At 42.3% G+C, this 23,380-nt stretch overlaps 1 protein-coding gene across 1 annotated transcript in view; it reads right to left on the bottom strand.

Annotated features, from left to right (window-relative positions):
* Window positions 1–2,526: 2,526 nt before the first annotated feature.
* The window catches only part of LOC144670173 (neuroblast differentiation-associated protein AHNAK-like), a 56,301-nt gene continuing 35,447 nt past the window's right edge, over window positions 2,527–23,380 (bottom strand). Inside the window, exon 5 of the mRNA XM_078532647.1 lies at window positions 2,527–21,499. Coding sequence (XP_078388773.1) covers window positions 4,010–21,499 — 17,490 coding nt within the window. The 3' untranslated portion in view covers window positions 2,527–4,009. The remainder of the gene's footprint in view (window positions 21,500–23,380) is intronic.

The raw sequence follows: 23,380 nt of genomic DNA, 5'->3' as shown, positions 1-23,380 counted from the left end.
TTATTGCCCATCCCTAATCGCCCTTGAGGACGTGGTGGTGAGCTGCCTTCTTGAACTGCTGCGGTCTTTTTCCCCTCAAATGGATAAAATTCCTTTCTAAGTTTATTATTCCCAATGCACACGATGGCCTGGATTTTTGGTCTCCTGAAACGCGATTTGGGCCAATATGTGACTTCTGAAACGTGGGGCCCCCCCCCTCCCCCGAACCTGATTCCCAAGACATGGGCTGAGAGGGGTCAGGTTTTGCAAACAACGATGCATTGCGGGAGGAGTATGGGTGCGGAGGCGAGCTAGTTAGAAGGCCTGTCTCAATTCTCCGGGTTAGCAGCCCAGCTTCCGATATCATTTTGAAACCTTGCCCCCCGCCCCCCTCCCCCCCCTTCCAAACCCCTTCATACTCCCCATGCCCTCTCATAACCCCCCAGGTTCCCTATCTCCTAAGTCCCCCATGCTCCCTCCATGCCCTCTGTATCTCCCATGCCCCTTCCATGTGCCTTCCATTACCCCAAGCCCCTTCCATGTTCCCCCTGCATCCTCCATAGCCACTCACTCAGTATCCACAATGGGCAGACCTTAGCATGTCTTTGAAGTACACATTAAAAAAACTATCATTTTAATAGAGCTTTATACTGAAAAAAACTCACATTCATATAAGCCATTCAAAAAAAATTCCTCCAGTGTAAAAACAAATGCTTATTCATATACCGCATCAAAGACAGATAATCCTTTAAAACCTCTTAAACCGTCAATTAAACTGTGAGCATCGATATGGTTCTGAAGCTTTGGAAGCTCAGTCAAGTGTTCATATGGGCTCGGCTGCAATAACAAACTTGGGAAATGTAAATGGAGTTAATTGAAACTGAAAACTGGAAGACCATTTTTTCCTAAGCTACTCCAAATGTTCTGTCAGTCAAAGCAGTCCAGGAGCAGGTTGATGCTTTTTACTCTCTAAGTGAAAGCTGATGAAGGTTTTCTTTTCAATTTAATAGGGCTTGGGCATTTAAATTACTTCAGATTATTACAATAGACATCACAAGCAGTGTTTTTTTGTCAGTTTTGAATGCATAAGAACACTTTTCCAAATGGAAAAAGTACTCTAATGCATCTCAATGCTTACACAATGCTGGTCAATGTAATGGTCAACTTACCTTGTCAGGACAGAGCCCTAATGATGAATCACTACAGTTAAAACAAATTTGCATTACATTACAGAATTTAATAGTGACATTTGAAGTTGTCATAGCCTTTAAAACTTACCTGTCAGAATGTCCCCAAATCCTTAGCAGGCGTCCTCCACTGGTCACAAACTCTCCAATGAGGTGGGTTTCTCCAGGGTTTCCAAAACCCGCATCACACGAAAATAGCAGGGGAGCAGGAGAAAATTCAACTTTCCTATAGGGCTCACAGTGGCAACACCAACCTTGGAAGAGGTATACAGCATCACAATCCAAGGACTTCCCAACCCACATAAAGGCCACATGAAAATAGTGCTGGGTCAGGGAGAGGAGATTTGTTTTTGCAGTCAAATTTAAAGATTTCATGTTTCCCAAACCCATTCCTGTTTCCATTTGGGGATGAAAATCAGGCCTGATATATCAGAGATAACTGCAAAGCAGTCAGACAGCTTATTCTTGGAGTAGGGGAATGCTGGAGCAGATGCTGTATGTGCAGCAGTGCGAAGGATCATGGTGTGTCCCTATCGTTAGTTTCTCCTCTCCTGTGCTCTCACCACCCTCCAGATGTTTTTCACTCCTTACCTAACATTTGTGATTCCTGCTAGGGGGTGGGTTCCAGTGGCATGGCAGCCATTCTTCAGGTCTGAGAGTTGACACCAGAGTGCTGAAATTGCTAGCCCTGTGAAGGCATAGCAAGGACACAGGTCAAGCAATGGAGGGTTGAAATGATGTTAATTAGGATGGGAACTGATTTGATGGCTTTTTTTTTTCTTAAGCTGCAAAGTTCAGGCGGTAAAGATTAATAGCTCTTGTGTCCACCCCATGTGATAGAGGATTATATTCACTGCTTGAAAACCCACCATCTTGCTGTTCTTGTGAGCAGCAGAAATTACCCTGCTGGACTTTTATCCAAAAAGATCAGTATTGTCCAGATCAGCCAATATCCCACAGTTCTAACTTTTGACATTCTGTGACCTCCATGGGGAAGGTGCCCAACCCTCTTATGTTAATGGCCACCTTGGGATTTGAGACATTTGCCATACCAGATGGCAGAAGTTTGATTGTGCTGCATTTCCGGTGCCAGAGGGGTGGTTCCAGGAATCTCAAGGGTCCAGGCGTTGGAAGACTGCTTGGCCATGAAGGGACCAATGCTTCCCTCATTCAGCCTTCACATGTGGACACACACCAACCACCAGAACTCACTGAGTACTGTTTAGCAGCACGGGTCTTGCTTAAATTATTCTTTTCACACCTCAGCCCGCAGGCCTATTGCAGCTATCCTATCAGTCAAATCAAAGATTCAGTCTTTTCTTTCCTAATTTGGATAAAAACTGAGAGATGGAGACAAGACCAGCTTTTAGTTCAGGATAATGAACAATTTATTTGATTTTTACAAGGTACACACTTGTCTTACATTCCCATTGTCTACTGTTTGCCGTAAAAGTGCAGACAGAATTATAAAGAAAAGTTCTATTAACAACACTTTTGAGTGGAACAAAGAAATGGTAAGAAAAACCAAGCAAAGTCACAATTTTCTTGTAATTTGTAAAAAACAGGAAAGTGTTTGCTATGTTACCGGAAGTATTGGTGCTAGCTGAGGACAAGGCGGTACTTTACTGCAGTGCTCTCGTATTCTGCCTTTTAATGCTAGTATATCAGATATTACAGGCTCCTTTGCTGGACTGCCCTTACGTGTGAACAGCGAACTTATCTCAGACCAGCCAACCCATCCTGAAATTTCCACACGAGGCACTGCATTTATCAACCATGCCGTACTGCCAGGAGGGGAGGGGGAAATGGTGGGGAGAAGGCCAGGAGCGAGGTTGGGGTATTTGAAGTGCAACTAAATTTGATATTTAATTTAGTATTTCATACGTTTTAATACTTGGAGTTCACTCCAAACTGCATGCATGGCTGAGTATTGATTAAAATTCCCTGGGACTTGACTTTTTGTGGCTTTGGGGAGAAAGGACACAGGGATAAAAGGTTACAACAGCAACAACATGAGATTAGGGGAGGGGGGGGGGGGGTTGTGTGTGGGGAGTGGGGGGGGGGGGGGGGGTGGGGGGGCACATGAGAAGAGGGTGGCATTAACATTCAGATTCACAGTGGAAACACGCCCTGACTAGATCCATAGACAACAGTTACATGTTTTACAAAGCAGAAGAATTTAAGCTATCCAAAGTAGATTTTTGTTTTTGCAGTCCTGTTAGTTTACAGGGAAAGGAAACTGGCCGAACTTTATTGCTGTAGGACTCTGGCAATACAGCACCGATCATTGGACGCATTGAGTCTGTTTTGGCCATTACCAAATTACACTTTATATAGGTAGGATGGCATCTATTTGTCTAAAGACAACTTAAACTCTTCCTCTCCAACTGTCTCCACGTTGGTCTTGCTCAAATGATTAATCAGTAAAACCTCTCATAGATTAGCTGTAATTCCATCAAATAAAATAAGCTAGAGAGAGCACCAGTGATTACATGTTTTAACACCTCCATTTTACCAGTATATGAAAATAATAAACCACTACATAGAAAATGTAACAAAATAGTTTTTTTTCTGCTAGTAGGCTATTGCTTTCAGCTTGTAGTAATGGAACTTTAGTTTGTTGTATTAGTTGCTACAGAAGTGTACTGAAATATCTGCAGGTCAGATCTGACTATGGTTCAATTCCTCGCATTGTAAAAAAAACAATGGCTCAACACTTTTAAATATTCCATCCTATTTTTGACCTGCCATTGAGATAGGCATTGGACCTCCATGCCTTGGCTTATCAGTTAAAAGTAATGCAGTTAATTTCTATTTACAAGGACTTAGCTCTATTTACAGAATTATTCTTTGTTTTTGTTGACATTTAGTTCTACCTTGGGAAGGCGGAATACTGATCTGGATCCGCTCTCGCTGCTGGACGAGGAGGACAGGCGGGACTTTTTGGAAACTAGAGATATTCCACTGCCCTCTCCTGCTGCCTCACCTTCACCAAGAGTGACCTCGTAGGAGCCCTTTGACTTGGCCCCGAAGCCTCCGAATGTTCCAAATTTCAGCTTTGACTTTTTGCCTTTTGCCCCTGCTGCCCCTTCTCCAAATTCTATTCTGCCCTTGGGGGAAGTTGGTGAAAGTTCATGCTCATCACTCAGAGATGATGATCTATGACGTTCTGACTTTTTGCCTTTAAATAATGAGAAATCTAGTGTGCCTGACTTGACTTTTGGGGAAGTGCTTATGTCCAGACCAGAACCTTTCCCAGATGCTGCCATTTCTGCTCCTTCCATCTCAACATCACTGAATCCTAGGCTACCCTTTGAGCCCTTAATATCAACCTTTGGTCCAGATACACTGAATTCACCTTCTGCTCCTTCAATACTACTTTTCCCTTTAGACTTAGAAAAATTAAATTTGGGCATTTTAATTTTGCCCTTTTTTATCTTGACTCCTGAACTTTCCATCTCACCTTCTGGCAGGTTGACACTTGCTTGGGGTCCTTTAATGTTGACACTTGCACCTTGTCCACCTGAAACATTTAACTGACCTGGAACACTGACTCCCGTTGTCATTTGTGGTCCTTCTAAACTTGGCCCTTTTATTTGAAATTGAGAATGTTTGAATTTAGGTATTGCCATTTTATCCAATGGAACATCAAGATCAGCCATTGCTGCTTTAATATCTGCATTTATGTCAGGGGCTTTGACATCAAGCTCTGGACCTTTCACATCAGCTTTTATCGTAGGGCCTTTTGCATCAAACTTCACATCAGCTGTAGGGATTTTCACTGCAGGGCTCTTTATATTAGCACTTACGTTCACATCTGGTACACCAACATTTACACCTCCCTTCATGTCTCCCTCAAACTTTGGTTCAGAAAATCCTATATTAGTTTTTGGTACATTAAAATCAACACTGGGACCTTTTCCTTTTAGACCACCAAAGTTGATGTCTGGTGTATCCATTTTCACATTTGGCCCTTTAATGTCTACTTTAGGACATTTTATGTCAGTGTCTATCTTTGGACCAGCAAGATCAGCAGCCAGGTTTCCTTCTAGTTTAGGTCCCTTCACATTTATGCCAAAATCAGGTGCAGAGACCCCTTTTATCTTCTGTCCTGCAAGGTTGATCTGAGGCATCTTTAGCTTTCCTTCTCCACCTTTAAAGTCAATATCTGCAGCACCAACATCTATATTAGGACCTTTTATATCCACACCTGGTCCTTTAAAGTCTCCTTTGAAATTTGGGCTGGAAATATTGACATCACCTTTCAGCTGTTGATTCTTTAAATCTATGTCCAATTTAGGTTGCGAGATGTCAGCTGATGGCATTGCAATCTGGGGGCCTTTGAATTTACCATTAGCGTTTATGTCCGCATCAGGTGTCTCAAGATTTACATCTAAACCTGATGTCTTAAGATCACCTTTTATCTTTGGTGCATTTATGCTGAAATTCAGATCAGAACCTTGCAGTTTAGTACCAGAAGCATTAATTTCAGGCATCTTCAGCTTTCCTTTTGCACCCTCAAAATTGACATCTGGTGTCTTAAAATCCAACTTTGGTCCTTTCATGTCTATTTTAGGTGCTTTGATGTCACCTTTTAGATCAAAGTCAGGTGAACTGATCTTGGGTCCTGAAATCTTCAATGATGGCATCCCGAAACCTGATCCTTTTACCTTAGCATCATGACCATCAATGTTTACATCAGGAGCACCAATTTTGATATCTGCTGAAGGTATGTTAATGTCACCTTCTAGCTTTGGTCCTGAAATATCTGCTTTTGGAAGACTGACACCAACATCCATATCTGGCCCTGCTGCTTTGCGGTTTCCACCAAAGCTGGGGAGTTTCAGTTTAGGCATTTTCAACTTTCCTTCTACACTTGCATCTGATGTATCTAGGTTTACATTTGGCCCTTTGATGTCACATTCCATTGATGGGTCAGATAGACTAACATCACCTTTGAGACTTGATCCTTTCAAATGTAGATCTGGAGCAGAGATCTTGGGTTGAAGATCAATACTGGGTGCATCAATGTTAACTTCAGGTCCTTTAATTCCACTGTCTAATTTTGGTGTACTAACATCAATGTCCACACCTGAACCTTTGAATTTAGGTCCTGAAATATTAAACTTTGGCTTCTTCATTTTCATTTTTAATTTGCCTTCTGGTTTATCAATGTCAACATTTGGAGCATCAACATCAAAATCTATTTCTGGTCTCTTTATGTCAATCGTTGGTCCTGACACTTCACCTTTCACGTTTGTGCCCTTTAAATTAATATCCAAATTTGGCTCAGACATTTTGGGCGGCTTGATGTTCACTGAAGGCAATTTTAATTTTGTGCCTTTGGCTTTGAAACCAGGTCCTTCCAAGTCAACATCCGTGTTGACATCTATTCCTGGTGCTCTGATGTCAACATGTGGACCTTGTATATCTGCAGTTGGAACATCAATATTAGGTGTTCGCAAATCTCCTTCAATCTTTGGACTAGGTAGTTCACCTTTAAATTTTGGTGATGCCAGATCAAACTCTACATCTGGAAACGACAACTTCATTTTTCCAAATCGTGGTTTCTTTACTTTTGATGGCTTGATGTTTAATTGTCCATCAGATGATCCAAGGCTTACATTCAGATCTGGGGACTTAATATCTACATCTGGCTTGGATAAATCAAGGTCACTCTTTGGAGTGGTCACCTTCACATCTCCTGCAGGTTTCTTCGATTTGATATTGAATTTAGGCATTTTAAATTTGCCCTTTTTTCCCTTGGTGCTAATGTTCAAGTCTGGTGAATCAACATTCAAATCTACATCAGCACCAGGTACATCCAGAGATGGAGCAGTTATGTCTCCTTGTGGTCCTTTACTTCCAAATCCAAATTTTGGTTTCTTCATTTTTGGCATTTTCAGATGTGCTCCTTGACCATCTCTATCGATTTCAGGTGTACTCACATCAATACCAAAACTTGGAGATCTAACATCAGCTGTACCTTCCAGTTTTGGGCCCTTCAAGTCAAAATTCATGTCTGGGGAAGATATATTGGGAGCTGAAATGTCCAAAGAAGGCAGTGAAAACTTGTGCCCATTTCCTTTTGCATCAGGGCCCTCAATCTTTATGTCAGGCCCCTCAATATCTACTTTGGGGCCTTTAATATCAACATTTGGGCCTTTTATGTTACCCTCCATATTAATGTCAGCAGCAGCACCACCACCATCTGTCAGTTCAGGGCCTTTAAACCCAAGATCAAAATTAGGAGCTTTAATTTTGGGTAATGAGATATTAATGCCTGGCATTTGAAATCCAGGGCCTTTGATTTTACCATCCACATCTGTCTCAGGAACTTCAACGCCACCTTTTATCTTTGGTCCAGATAGATTAACATCTGTCCCAGGAAGGTTGGCATCAATGTCCAGATTAGGTCCTTCTAATTTAGGTCCACCCATTTTAAATGTGGGCATTTTAATTTTTGGCATGCTGAAGTGTCCATGTGCACCCTCCAAATCAACGTCTGGAGTTTCTACATCAATCTTTGGACCTTTGATTTCTCCCTCTATACTTGGTGAAGAGATGTCAATATTCTGATCACCCTTTATTTTGGAGCCCTTGAAATTCAAATCAATGTCGGGAGCTGTTATATGTGGTAAATGTATTGAAGGCATGGAAAACTTTGGCCTACTTACTTTAGCATCAGGTCCCTCTATATCTACTTTGGGACCTTTAATGTTAAAATTTTGGCCTTTGATGTCACCCTCCATATGAACACCAGGGACATCAACATCACCTGACAGATTGGGACCTTTGAGCTCCAGATCCAAATCAGGCTTTGGGATCTTTGGTCCAGAGATACTGAACCCAGGTTTTTTAAATTTAGGGCCTTTGATGTCACCCTCCAGACTAACATCAGAAACATCAACATCACCTGACAGTTTTGGACCTTTGAGCTCCAGGTCAAAACCAGGCTTTGGTATCTTTGGTCCAGAAATACTGAATCCAGGTAATTTAAATTTAGGGCCTTTGATTTTACTGGAACCTCCTTCAACATCTAGATCCACATCTGGTATTTCAACACCGCCTCTTATTGTTGGTCCTGTTAGGTTGACATCTGCTTCAGGAAGATTGGCATCCATACTCAGATCTGGTCCTTCTACTTTAGGTCCACCAATTCCGAATTTGGGCATTTTCAATTTTGGCATATGCAACTTCCCACCAGGCCCTTTAAGGTCAGCCTCAGGAACATCTACATCCACCTTGGGTCCTTTAATCTCACCCTCTATATTTGGAGAACGAAGGTCAACATCATGGTCGCCTTTTATTTCTGGGCTTTTAAGGCTCAAATCAAAGTTCGGACCCTTTATTTTTGGCATATTTATGGATGGCATTGAAAACTTGAGGCCCTTTCCTTTGATATCAGGTCCCTCGATGTCAACTTTGGGATCTTTAATATTCACATCGGGTCCTTTGAGATCGCCCTCTAGATTAATGTCAGGGACATCAACATTTCCGCTCATTTTTGGACCTTTAAATTCTAAGTCAAATTCAGGTTTTTTGATCTTGGGACCTGAGATATTGAATTCTGGCATTTTAAATTTAGGGCCTTTGATCTTACCGCCTCCAACATCTAGATCTACATCAGGTACATTAACACCGCCTTCTATCTGTGGTCCAGTTAGACTGACATCTGCATCAGGAAGATTGGCATCAATATTCAGATCGGGACCTTCTACTTTAGCTCCACCCATCCCAAACTTGGGCATTTTGAATTTGGGCATGCGGAACTTCCCACTGGGACCTTTAAGATCAGCATCGGGAACATCTATGTCTACCTTCGGTCCTTTAATCTCACCTTCTATATTGGCAGAAGGAAGGTCAATATCATGGTCACCTTTCACATTTGGGCCTTTAAGTTTCAAATCAAAGTCTGGAACATTTATGCTGGGCATATTGATCGAAGGCATTGAAAACTTGAGGCCCTTTCCTTTGACATCAGGTCCCTCGATATCTACTTTGGGACCTTTAACATTCACATCTGGGCCTTTGAGATCGCCCTCTAGATTAACATCAGGGATGTCAACATCTCCGCTCATTTTTGGACCTTTGAACTCGACATCAAATTCAGGCTTTTTGATCTTGGGACCTGAGATATTGAATTCTGGCATTTTAAATTTAGGGCCTCTGATCTTACCTCCTCCAACATCTAGATCTACATCAGGTACATTAACACCGCCTTCTATCTGTGGTCCAGTTAGACTGACATCTGCTTCGGGAAGATTGGCATCAATATTCAGATCAGGACCTTCTACTTTAGCTCCACCCATCCCAAACTTGGGCATTTTGAATTTGGGCATGTGGATCTTCCCACTGGGACCTTTAAGATCAGCGTCAGGAACATCTAGGTCCACCTTAGGGCCTTTGATCTCACCCTCTAAATTTGCAGAAGGAAGGTCAATATCATGGTCACCTTTAAAGTCTGGGCCTTTGAGTTTCAAATCAAAGTCTGGAACATTTATGCTGGGCATATTTATCGAAGGCATTGAAAACTTGAGGCCCTTTCCTTTGACATCAGGTCCCTCAATATCAACTTTGGGACCTTTAACATTCACATCTGGGCCTTTGAGATCGCCCTCTAGATTAACATCAGGGACATCAACATCTCCACTCATTTTTGGACCTTTGAAATGTAAATCCCAATCAGGTTTTTTGATCTTGGGACCTGAGATATTGAATTCTGGCATTTTAAATTTAGGGCCTTTGATCTTACCAGATCCACCTCCAACATCTAGATCTACATCAGGTACATCAACACCGCCTTCTATCTGTGGTCCAGTTATACTGACATCTGCTTCGGGAAGATTGGCATCAATATTCAGATCGGGACCTTCTACTTTAGCTCCACCGAGTCCGAACTTGGGCATTTTGAATTTGGGCATGTGGACCTTCCCACTGGGACCTTTAATATCGGCGTCAGGAACATCTATGTCTACCTTTGGTCCTTTGATCTCACCCTCTATATTTGCAGAAGGAAAGTCAATATCATGGTCACCTTTCACGTTTGGGCCTTTAAGTTTCAAATCAAAGTCTGGAACATTTATACTGGGCATATTGATCGAAGGCATTGAAAACTTGAGGCCCTTTCCTTTGACATCAGGTCCCTCGATATCAACTTTGGGACCTTTAATATTCACATCTGGGCCTTTGAGATCACCCTCCAAATTAACGTCAGGGACATCAACATCCCCGCTCATTTTTGGACCTTTGAAATGTACATCCCAATCAGGTTTTTTGAACTTGGGACCTGAGATATTGAATTCTGGCATTTTAAATTTAGGGCCTCTGATGTTACCAGATCCACCTCCAACATCTAGATCTACATCAGGTAGATCAACACCGCCTTCTATCTGTGGTCCAGTTAGACTGACGTCTGCATCAGGAAGATTGGCATCAATATTCAGATCGGGTCCTTCTACCTTAGCTCCACCCATCCCGAACTTGGGCATTTTGAATTTGGGCATCTGGAACCTTCCCCTGGGACCTTTAAGATCAGCATCAGGAACATCTATGTCTACCTTCGGGCCTTTGATCTCACCCTCCATATTTGCGGAAGGTAGGTCAATATCATGGTCACCTTTCAAGTTTGGGCCTTTGAGTTTCAAATCCAAGTCTGGAACATTTATACTGGGCATATTGATCGAAGGCATTGAAAACTTAAGGCCCTTTCCTTTGACATCAGGTCCCTCGATATCAACTTTGGGTCCTTTAATATTCATATCGGGTCCTTTGAGATCGCCCTCTAGATTTATATCAGGGACATCAACATCTCCACTCATTTTTGGACCTTTGAACTCGATGTCAAATTCAGGTTTTTTGATTTTGGGACCTGAGATATTGAATTCTGGCATTTTAAATTTAGGGCCTTTGATCTTACCTCCTCCAACATCTAGATCTACATCAGGTACATTAACACCACCTTCTATCTGTGGTCCAGTTAGACTGACATCTGCATCGGGAAGATTGGCATCAACATTCAGATCGGGACCTTCTACTTTAGCTCCACCGAGTCCGAACTTGGGCATTTTGAATTTGGGCATGCGGAACTTCCCACTGGGACCTTTAAGATCAGCGTCAGGAACATCTATGTCTACCTTCGGGCCTTTGATCTCACCCTCTATATTGGCAGAAGGAAGGTCAATATCATGGTCACCTTTCACATTTGGGCCTTTAAGTTTCAAATCCAAGTCTGGAACATTTATACTGGGCATATTGATTGAAGGCATTGAAAACTTGAGGCCCTTTCCTTTGACATCAGGTCCCTCGATATCAACTTTGGGACCTTTAATATTCACATCTGGGCCTTTGAGTTTGCCGTCTAAATTAACATCAGGGACATCAACATCCCCACTCATTTTTGGACCTTTGAGATGTACATCCCAATCAGGTTTTTTGATCTTGGGACCTGAGATATTGAATTCTGGCATTTTAAATTTAGGGCCTCTGATGTTACCAGATCCACCACCAACATCTAGATCAACATCAGGTACATTAACACCGCCTTCTATCTGTGGTCCTGTTAGACTAACATCTGCATCAGGAAGATTGGCATCAATATTCAGATCGGGACCTTCTACTTTAGCTCCTCCCATCCCGAACTTGGGCATTTTGAATTTGGGCATCTGAAACTTCCCCCTGGGACCTTTAAGATCAGCATCAGGAACATCTACGTCTACCTTGGGTCCTTTGATCTCACCCTCTATATTTGCAGAAGGAAGGTCAATATCATGGTCACCTTTCAAGTTTGGGCCTTTAAGTTTCCAATCAAAGTCTGGAACATTTATGCTGGGCATATTTATCGAAGGCATTGAAAACTTGAGGCCACCTCCTTTAACATCAGGTCCCTCGATATCAACTTTGGGACCTTTAATATTCACATCAGGTCCTTTGAGGTCGCCCTCCAGATTAACATCAGGGACATCAACACCTCCGCTCATTTTTGGACCTTTGAACTCTACGTCAAATTCAGGCTTTTTGATCTTGGGACCTGAGATATTGAATTCTGGCATTTTAAATTTAGGGCCTTTGATCTTACCTCCTCCAACATCTAGATCTACATCAGGTACATTAACACCACCTTCTATCTGTGGTCCAGTTAGACTGACATCTGCATCAGGAAGATTGGCATCAATATTCAGATCGGGACCTTCTACTTTAGCTCCACCCATCCCGAACTTGGGCATTTTGAATTTAGGCATGTGGAGCTTCCCACTGGGACCTTTAAGATCAGCGTCAGGAACATCTATGTCTACCTTCGGGCCTTTGATCTCACCCTCTATATTGGCAGAAGGAAGGTCAATATCATGGTCACCTTTCACATTTGGGCCTTTAAGTTTCAAATCAAAGTCTGGAACATTTATACTGGGCATATTGATTGAAGGCATTGAAAACTTGAGGCCCTTTCCTTTGACATCAGGTCCCTCGGTATCAACTTTGGGACCTTTAATATTCACATCGGGTCCTTTGAGATCGCCCTCTAGATTAACATCAGGGACATCAACATCTCCGCTCATTTTTGGACCTTTGAAATGTACATCCCAATCAGGTTTTTTGAACTTGGGGCCTGAGATATTGAATTCTGGCATTTTAAATTTAGGGCCTTTGATGTTACCTGATCCACCTCCAACATCTAGATCTACATCAGGTACATCAACACCGCCTTCTATCTGTGGTCCAGTTAGACTGACATCTGCATCAGGAAGATTGGCATCAATATTCAGATCAGGACCTTCTACTTTAGCTCCACCCATTCCAAACTTAGGCATTTTGAATTTGGGCATGTGGAACATTCCCCTGGGACCTTTAAGATCAGCGTCAGGAACATCTACGTCTACCTTTGGTCCTTTGATCTCACCCTCTATATTGGCAGAAGGAAGGTCAATATCATGGTCACCTTTCAAGTTTGGGCCTTTGAGTTTCAAATCAAAGTCTGGAACATTTATACTGGGCATATTTATCGAAGGCATTGAAAACTTGAGGCCCTTTCCTTTGACATCAGGTCCCTCAAGATCAACTTTGGGACCTTTAATATTCACATCGGTTCCTTTGAGATCACCCTCTAGATTAACGTCAGGGACATCAACATCTCCACTCATTTTTGGACCTTTGAACTCTACATCAAATTCAGGTTTTTTGATCTTGGGACCTGAGATATTGAATTCTGGCATTTTAAATTTAGGGCCTTTGATCTTACCTCCTCCAACATCTAGATCTACATCAGGTACATTAACACCACCTTCTATCTGTGGTCCAGTTAGACTGACATCTGCATCGGGAAGAGTGGCATCAATATTCAGATCGGGACCTTCTACTTTAGCTCCACCCATCCCGAAACTGGGCATTTTGAATTTGGGCATGTGGAACATCCCCCTGGAACCTTTAAGATCAGCGTCAGGAACATCTACGTCTACCTTCGGGCCTTTGATCTCACCCTCTATATTGGCAGAAGGAAAGTCAATATCATGGTCACCTTTCACATTTGGGCCTTTAAGTTTCAAATCAAAGTCTGGAACATTTATACTGGGCATATTGATTGAAGGCATTGAAAACTTGAGGCCCTTTCCTTTGACATCAGGTCCCTCGATATCAACTTTGGGACCTTTAATATTCACATCGGGTCCTTTGAGGTCGCCCTCTAGATTAACGTCAGGGACATCAACATCTCCGCTCATTTCTGGACCTTTGAAATGTACATCCCAATCAGGTTTTTTGAACTTGGGACCTGAGATATTGAATTCTGGCATTTTAAATTTAGGGCCTTTGATCATACCAGATCCACCACCAACATCTAGATCGACATCAGGTACATCAACACCACCTTCTATCTGTGGACCAGTTAGATTGACATCTGTCTCGGGAAGATTGGCATCAATATTCAGATCGGGACCTTCTAATTTAGCTCCACCCATCCCGAACTTGGGCATTTTGAATTTGGGCATCTGAAACTTCCCCCTGGGACCTTTAAGATCAGCGTCAGGAACGTCTATGTCTACCTTTGGTCCTTTGATCTCACCCTCTATATTTGCAGAAGGAAGGTCCATATCATGGTCACCTTTTAAGTTTGGGCCTTTAAGTTTCAAATCCAAGTCTGGAACATTTATACTGGGCATATTGATCGAAGGTAATGAAAACTTGAGGCCCTTTCCTTTGACATCAGGTCCCTCAATATCAACTTTGGGTCCCTTAATATTCACATCTGGGCCCTTGAAATCGCCCTCTAGATTAACATCAGGGACATCAACATCTCCGCTCATTTTTGGACCTTGGAGATGTACATCCCAATCAGGTTTTTTGAACTTGGGACCTGAGATATTGAATTCTGGCATTTTAAATTTAGGGCCTTTGATGTTACCAGATCCTCCTCCAATATCTACATCTACATCGGGCACATCAACACTGCCTTCTATCTTTGGTCCAGTTAGATTGACATCTGCTTCAGGAAGATTGGCATCAATATTCAGATCGGGACCTTCTACTTTAGCTCCTCCCATCCCGAACTTGGGCATTTTGAATTTGGGCATCTGAAACTTCCCCCTTGGACCTTTAATATCAGCATCAGGAACATCTATGTCTACCTTTGGGCCTTTGATCTCACCCTCTATATTTGCAGAAGGAAGGTCAATATCATGGTCACCTTTCAAGTTTGGGCCTTTGAGTTTCAAATCAAAGTCTGGAACATTTATACTGGGCATATGTATCGAAGGCATTGAAAACTTGAGGCCCTTTCCTTTGACATCAGGTCCCTCAATATCAACTTTGGGACCTTTAATATTCACATCGGGTCCTTTGAGATCGCCCTCTAGATTAACGTCAGGGACATCAACATCCCCGCTCATTTTTGGACCTTTGAACTCTACGTCAAATTCAGGTTTTTTGATCTTGGGACCTGAGATACTGAATTCTGGCATTTTAAATTTAGGGCCTTTGATCTTACCTCCTCCCACATCTAGATCTACATCAGGTACATTAACACCGCCTTCTATCTGTGGTCCAGTTAGACTGACATCTGTCTTGGGAAGATTGGCATCAATATTCAGATCGGGACCTTCTACTTTAGCTCCACCCATCCCAAAACTAGGCATTTTAAATTTGGGCATGTGAAGCTTCCCACTGGGACCTTTAAGATCAGCGTCGGGAACATCTATGTCTACCTTTGGGCCTTTGATCTCACCCTCTATATTGGCAGAAGGAAGGTCAACATCATGGTCACCTTTCACATTTGGGCCTTTAAGTTTCAAATCAAAGTCTGGAACATTTATACTGGGCATATTGATTGAAGGCATTGAAAACTTGAGGCCCTTTCCTTTGACATCAGGTCCCTCGATATCAACTTTGGGACCTTTAATATTCACATCGGGTCCTTTGAGATCGCCCTCTAGATTAACATCAGGAACATCAACATCTCCGCTCATTTTTGGACCTTTGAAATGTACATCCCAATCAGGTTTTTTGAACTTGGGACCTGAGATATTGAATTCTGGCATTTTAAATTTAGGGCCTTTGATGTTACCTGATCCACCTCCAACATCTAGATCTACATCAGGTACATCAACATCGCCTTCTATCTGTGGTCCAGTTAGACTGACATCTGCTTCGGGAAGATTGGCATCAATATTCAGATCAGGGCCTTCTACTTTAGCTCCACCCATCCCGAACTTGGGCATTTTGAATTTGGGCATCTGAAACTTCCCCCTTGGACCTTTAAGATCAGCGTCAGGGACATCTATGTCTACCTTGGGTCCTTTGATCTCACCCTCTATATTGGCAGAAGGAAGGTCAATATCATGGTCACCTTTCAAGTTTGGGCCTTTAAGTTTCAAATCCAAGTCTGGAACATTTATACTGGGCATATTTATCGAAGGCATTGAAAACTTGAGGCCCTTTCCATTGACATCAGGTCCCTCGATACCAACTTTGGGACCTTTAATATCCACATCTGGGCCTTCGAGATTGCCCTTTAGATTAACGTCAGGGACATCAACATCCCCGCTCATTTTTGGACCTTTGAAATGTACATCCCAATCAGGTTTTTTGAACTTGGGACCTGAGATATTGAATTCTGGCATTTTAAATTTAGGGCCTTTGATGTTACCTGATCCACCTCCAACATCTAGATCTACATCAGGTACATCAACATCGCCTTCTATCTGTGGTCCAGTTAGACTGACATCTGCTTCGGGAAGATTGGCATCAATATTCAGATCAGGGCCTTCTACTTTAGCTCCACCCATCCCGAACTTGGGCATTTTGAATTTGGGCATCTGAAACTTCCCCCTTGGACCTTTAAGATCAGCGTCAGGGACATCTATGTCTACCTTGGGTCCTTTGATCTCACCCTCTATATTGGCAGAAGGAAGGTCAATATCATGGTCACCTTTCAAGTTTGGGCCTTTAAGTTTCAAATCCAAGTCTGGAACATTTATACTGGGCATATTTATCGAAGGCATTGAAAACTTGAGGCCCTTTCCTTTGACATCAGGCCCCTCGAAATCAACGTTGGGACCTTTAATATTCACATCTGGGCCTTTGAGATCACCGTCTAAATTAACATCAGGGACATCAACATCCCCGCTCATTTTTGGACCTTTGAACTCTACATCAAATTCAGGTTTTTTGATCTTGGGACCTGAGATACTGAATTCTGGCATTTTAAATTTAGGGCCTTTGATTTTACCTCCTCCAACATCTAGATCTACATCAGGTACATTAACACCGCCTTCTATCTGTGGTCCAGTTAGATTGACATCTGTCTCAGGAAGATTGGCATCAATATTCAGATCGGGACCTTCTACTTTAGCTCCACCCATCCCGAACTTGGGCATTTTGAATTTGGGCATGTGGAGCTTCCCACTGGGACCTTTAAAATCAGCGTCAGGAACATCTATGTCTACCTTGGGTCCTTTGATCTCACCCTCTATATTTGCAGAAGGAAGGTCAATATCATGGTCACCTTTCAGGTTTGGGCTTTTGAGTTTCAAATCAAAGTCTGGAACATTTATACTGGGCACATTTATCGAAGGCATTGAAAACTTGAGGCCCTTTCCTTTGCCATCAGGTCCCTCGATATCAACTTTGGGACCTTTAATATTCACATCTGGGCCTTTGAGATCGCCCTGTAGATTAACATCAGGGACATCAACATCTCCGCTCATTTTTGGGCCTTTGAGATGTACATCCCAATCAGGTTTTTTGAACTTGGGACCTGAGATATTGAATTCTGGCATTTTAAATTTAGGGCCTTTGATCATACCAGATCCACCACCAACATCTAGATCTACATCAGGTACATCAACACCGCCTCCTATCTGTGGTCCAGTTAGACTGACATCTGCTTCGGGAAGATTGGCATCAATATTCAGATCGGGACCTTCTACTTTCGCTCCACCCATCCCGAACTTGGGAACTTTGAATTTGGGCATGTGGAACCTCCCCCTGGGACCTTTAAGATCAGCGTCCGGAACTTCTACATCTACCATTGGGCCTTTGATCTCACCCTCTATATTTGCAGAAGGAAGGTCAATATCATGGTCACCTTTCAAGTTTGGGCCTTTGAGTTTCAAATCAATGTCTGGAACATTTATGCTGGGCATATTTATCGAAGGCATTGAAAACTCGAGGCCCTTTCCTTTGACATCAGGTGCCTTGATATCAACTTTAGGACCTTTAATATTCACATCGGGCCCTTTGAGATCGCCCTCTAGATTAACGTCAGGGACGTCAACATCTCCGCTCATTTTTGGACCTTTGAAATGTACATCCCAATCAGGTTTTTTGAACTTGGGACCTGAGATATTGAATTCTGGCATTTTATATTTAGGGCCTTTGATGTTACCAGATCCACCTCCAACATCTAGATTGACATCAGGTACATCAACACCACCTTCTATTTGTGGTCCAGTTAGACTGACATCTGCTTCGGGAAGATTGGCATCAATATTCAGATCGGGACCTTCTACTTTAGCTCCACCCATCCCGAACTTGGGCATTTTGAATTTGGGCATCTGGAACATCCCCCTGGGACCTTTAAGATCAGCGTCAGGAACATCTACGTCTACCTTGGGTCCTTTGATCTCACCCTCTATATTTGCAGAAGGAAGGTCAATATTATGGTCACTTTTCACATTTGGGCCTTTAAGTTTCAAATCCAAGTCTGGAACATTTATACTGGGCATATTTATCGAAGGCATTGAAAACTTGAGGCCCTTTCCTTTGACATCAGGTCCCTCGATATCAACTTTGGGACCTTTAATATTCACATCGGGTCCTTTGAGATCGCCGTCTAAATTAACATCAGGGACGTCAAAATCTCCGCTCATTTTTGGACCTTTGAAATGTACATCCAATTCAGGCTTTTTGATCTTGGGACCTGAAATACTGAATTCTGGCATTTTTAATTTAGGGCCTTTGATGTTACCAGATCCACCTCCAACATCAAGGTCTACATCGGGTACATTAACACCGCCTTGTATCTGTGGTGCAGTTAGACTGACATCTGCTTCAGGAAGATTGGCATCAATATTCAGATCGGGACCTTCTACTTTTGCTCCACGCATCCCGAACTTGGGGATTTTGAATTTGGGCATGTGGACCTTCCCACTGGGACCTTTAAGATCAGTGTCGGGAAAATCTACGTCTACCTTGGGTCCTTTGATCTCACCCTCTATATTTGCAGAAGGAAGGTCAATATCATGGTCACCTTTCAGTTTTGGGCCTTTGAATTTCAAATCCAAGTCTGGAACATTTATATTGGGCATATTTATCGAAGGCATTGAAAACTTGAGGCCCTTTCCTTTGACATCAGGTCCCTCAATATCAACTTTGGGGCCTTTAATCTTCACATCGGGTCCTTTGAGATCGCCCTCTAGATTAACATCAGGGACATCAACATCTCCACTCATTTTTGGACCCTTGAACCCCACATCAAATTCAGGTTTTTTGAACTTGGGACTTGATATATTCAATTCTGGCATTTTAAATTCAGGGTCTTTGATTTTTCCAGAAACTCCTCCAACATCTAGATCTACATTCGGTACATCAACACCGCCATGTATCTGTGGTCCCTTTAGATTGATACCTGCCTCGGGAAGATTGGCATTAATATTCAGATCGGGACCTTCTACATTCGGTCCTTCCATTGCAATGTTGGGTAATTTGAATTTTGGCAACTGGAACTTTCCTCTGGGACCTTCAATGTCAGCCTCTGGCCTTTTTACATCAATGATGGGTCCTTTGATCCCACCCTCTATATTTGCAGAAGGAAGGTCAATATCTTGACCACCTTTCAAGTTTGGGCCTTTAAGTTTCAAATCAATGTCTGGAACATTTATATTGGGCATATTGATCGAAGGCATTGAAAATTCGAGGCCCTTTCCTTTGACATCAGGTCCCTCGATATCAACTTTAGGACCTTTAATATTCATATCTGGGCATTTGAGATCGCCCTCTAGATTCACATCAGGGACATCAACATCTCCGCTCATTTTTGGGCCTCTGAAATGTACATCAAATTCAGGTTTTTTGATCTTGGGACCTGAAAGGCTGAATTCTGGCATTTTAAAATTAGAGCCTTTGATTTTACCAATACCTCCTCTAATGTCTAGATCTACATCTGGTACATCAACTCTACCTTCTATGTCTGGTCCAGTAAGACTGACATCTCCCTTGGGAAGTTTGGCATCAATATTCAGATCGGGACCTTCTACTTGAGGTCCACCCATTTTGAAGCTGGGAGTTTCCAATTTTCCGATTTGGAACTTCCCACTTGGACCTTTAAGATTAGCGTCAGGAACATCTACGTCTATCTTGGGTCCTTTGATCTCACCCTCTATAGTTGCAGAAGGAAGGTCAATATCATGGTCACCTTTCAAGTTTGGGCCTTTAAGTTTCAAATCCATGCCTGGAACCCTTACACTGGGCATACTTATGGAAGGCATTGAAAACTTGGGACCACTTTCTTTGACATCAGGACCTCCAATATGAACTTTTGGACCTTTAAAATTCAGACCTGGGCCTTTGAGATCACCCTCTAGCTTAACATCAGGGGCATCAACATCTCCGGTCATTTTTGGACCTTTCAGCTCTACGTCAAATTCAGGTTTTTTGATCTTGGGACCTGAGATATTCAATTCTGCACCTTTGAAGTCACCCTTCAGATTGATGTCAGGTGCGTCAACATCACCTGCCACTCTTGGACATTTCTGCTCCAGATCAATATCAGGCTTTGTCATCTTGGGTCCAGAGATACTGAATCCTGGCCTTTTAAATGTAGGGCCTGTGATGCCACCCTCCACTTTAATGTCAGGGCCATCAACGTCATCTGTGGATTTTGTGCCTTTGGCTTGCAGATCAAAATCAGGGCTTTGGATTTTGTGTCCTGAAACACTGAATCCTGGCATTTTAAATTTAGGGCCTTTGATTTCACTAACACCCCCACCTACATCCAGATCTACTGCAGGTATTTCAATGCCACCTGTTATCTTTGGTCCAGATAACTTAATGTCTGCCTCAGGAAAGTTAGTACCGATGTCCAGATCTGGTCCTCCTACTTTTGTCCACTTATTCGTTGCTTGGGGAATTGGAATTTCCTTTGCATCAGAACCTGAAACATTGAAGTTTGGTGTCTTCATTTTGATATTTAGTTTCCCATCTTGTGTATTGAATCCTGAACCATCAAGCTGCATTTTCGACGTTTGAACATCAATCTTTGAGCCTTTTAAATCATCACGATTTCCATATATATTAACATCATCATCAATCTTAGGAGAAGAAATGACTGTTTTTGCTGCACTTGTGTTAATATCAACAACTTGACCTTTCACATCAAATTCCGATGTTGGCGCTGTTCCTCCTCTTCCTGTTATATTGATCTGCGGCATGTGGAAAGTAGCCTGGGCATGTTCTGTATCTGGTCCAGTTACCTCTACAACTTTTGTTTTCACAATGTGCATTGTATGCGTTGTCCGTTGGCTGTCTCCCATTTGAAATTTCAGACCTTCAGTGCCTGGGAGATTAACGTCTACATCCATCTCTGGCATTTCCAGTTTTGGTCCTGATCTCTCAATGGTGACTTGCTCATGCCTTGGAACTTTTATTTTAAATTCTGGATTCTGGATGTCCATGTCCGTTACGACTGTGGGACCAGAAGTATGAATTGTACGTGTAATAACCTTTCTGGTGATATGTACATTGGAAGATCTGTCACCTTGATCTGATGCCTCTGCACCATCTTCTGACTTCAGACGAGGCTTGATTTTTGTTCTGAAAATTCTCTGATAGTCTTCATCATCTCCACTCTAGAAGAAATATAAAATCTTGGTGTCATATTCAGCTTCATGCTTTTGTTTTTATTCAAGAGAAATTGTCAGGCTTCCATTCAGGACAGTAAAGTCCTAGTTTCAGGCCTGTGCTGAGCTAGCCAATCTCAGCTAATGTGTCAGTATGAGAGCTTGGAAGGGAATAAACTATCAACCAGAATACCCACCCTGATCCCTGTCCTGTGATTCTGCTGAAAAGGGCATATATGAGGACATTCAGTGAGGATAGGATCAAGCTTAGCTCTGATGCCTTTCCTTGCCCACAGTTGGAAAGCCTAACAATATAAATTGTCCAGACTCACCCATCTCCTCCAGTTTGCCCCATCCCATTCTCTATGGTCTAGTGTTCGATGGGTCCTCTCTACTCACCTTCCCTTCCCCACCCTTTGACTTTAAAGCCTTAAAGAGCTACTTTCGCCTTACACCTCTCCACCTTGTTACTTCCCACTCCAAATTTGAAAGCCTTTTTAAAACCTATTTATTCGTCCACATTTTCAGTCAGCTCTTCAAATTCTCCCGCTCACCATCTGTATTCTGCAGTGTGAAGTGCCATAAAACATTCTCTAAATTAAATGTGCTCATATAAATGCTGTCGGTTTTGTGGCCTTATAAATAACAAATGAGTGAGGTATGGAGGGCCACAAGCAGCAGGAAGAGTTAGCTCCTTCAGGAGTGATGGGGAAAAAGTGAAGAAATATACGTTCAAAGTTATTGCTGAAAAAAGAGACATGCTGTCAAAGCTTTTCATCTTGATGGTTTCGCAATAATACGAAATCTCAAGGGGAACAACAGTTTATCCTGCATGAAAAGAGGATGCTGATTGGTTGGCATGTGGACTCTGATGGGTAGAGATTATTGTACTAAGAATTACGCTAACAACTAAATTAAGATTATCAGTCGGGCTTGCAGTGTGGTTCACCTATGCATTGCTAGAAACTACATATATTCATACACAGGGCCCTGTCCTTTGTAAACAGAAAGAACATGTCCATGTGTAGTGCCTTTTTCAACTAAACAAAAGCGTGGGGACAGCCATTCCCTAGTTTATTCTCCATTGCAATGCCTTGACCAATCAGAGTTGACTTGCTTGGTTTGAATTTAAACAAAAAGCTTGGCAATTAACCATTCCGCCTCTAACACCTCTACCAATCAAGAGTCCATTTACCAACCAATCAGCACCCTCTTCTCATGCAATATAAATTGCTGTTCCTTTTGAGACTTGGTATTCTTGGAAAGCTGTCCTCATGAGTGCAAGACAGAAAGCTTCAACAGCATGTCTCTTTTTTTCAGCAAAACTCAAGTTCTGTACTACCAAGTGATTATGGTCAAGGTTAGAAAAGCGAAGTATGTTAGAATGTGAGCTGGTTACCTATGGTGGTGTTAGTAGCTTCATTGGTGGAAGGATGTAATTACAGTGTGATAATTTTACATTATCAATTCCAATATCCACATTTAAAATGGGAATTGCCAGTGAAAAAAGTTGATGTGAGTTGCGCTTGGATATTAGTGAAGTACCAAAAACAAAGTGGAATAAGTCAGGAATTTTGTTTTCACAGAAAGATGTAAAAAAATGTGCATTATATTACCTTTAACTTACAACTCTTGTCACCTGTGGCAGCATTGTAAGATGAAAGCAGAGGGTGGAGGTACAACCCCCTCCCTTATGAGCATTGAGACCCACCAGAAGAGATGCTTTTCACTGGTGCCTTTAGAGGGCAGCATTTGTAGCAGAGAATACAGAAAGTTCTTGCCCCTCCAGTTACTGGAGAGGACAGTAATTTTTAGGAAGAGGATTTTTATGCCATAAACTGCATTCCTCAATTTCTTTTATTATTTTCTCTACAATTTCTCTCACCTCCC

This window comes from Cetorhinus maximus, chromosome 31, assembly GCF_964194155.1.
Source record: "Cetorhinus maximus chromosome 31, sCetMax3.hap1.1, whole genome shotgun sequence".
Classification (NCBI taxonomy): domain Eukaryota; kingdom Metazoa; phylum Chordata; class Chondrichthyes; order Lamniformes; family Cetorhinidae; genus Cetorhinus; species Cetorhinus maximus.
The sequence above is the reverse complement of the archived record's forward strand: the minus strand, read 5'-3'. Positions and strand labels throughout refer to the sequence as shown.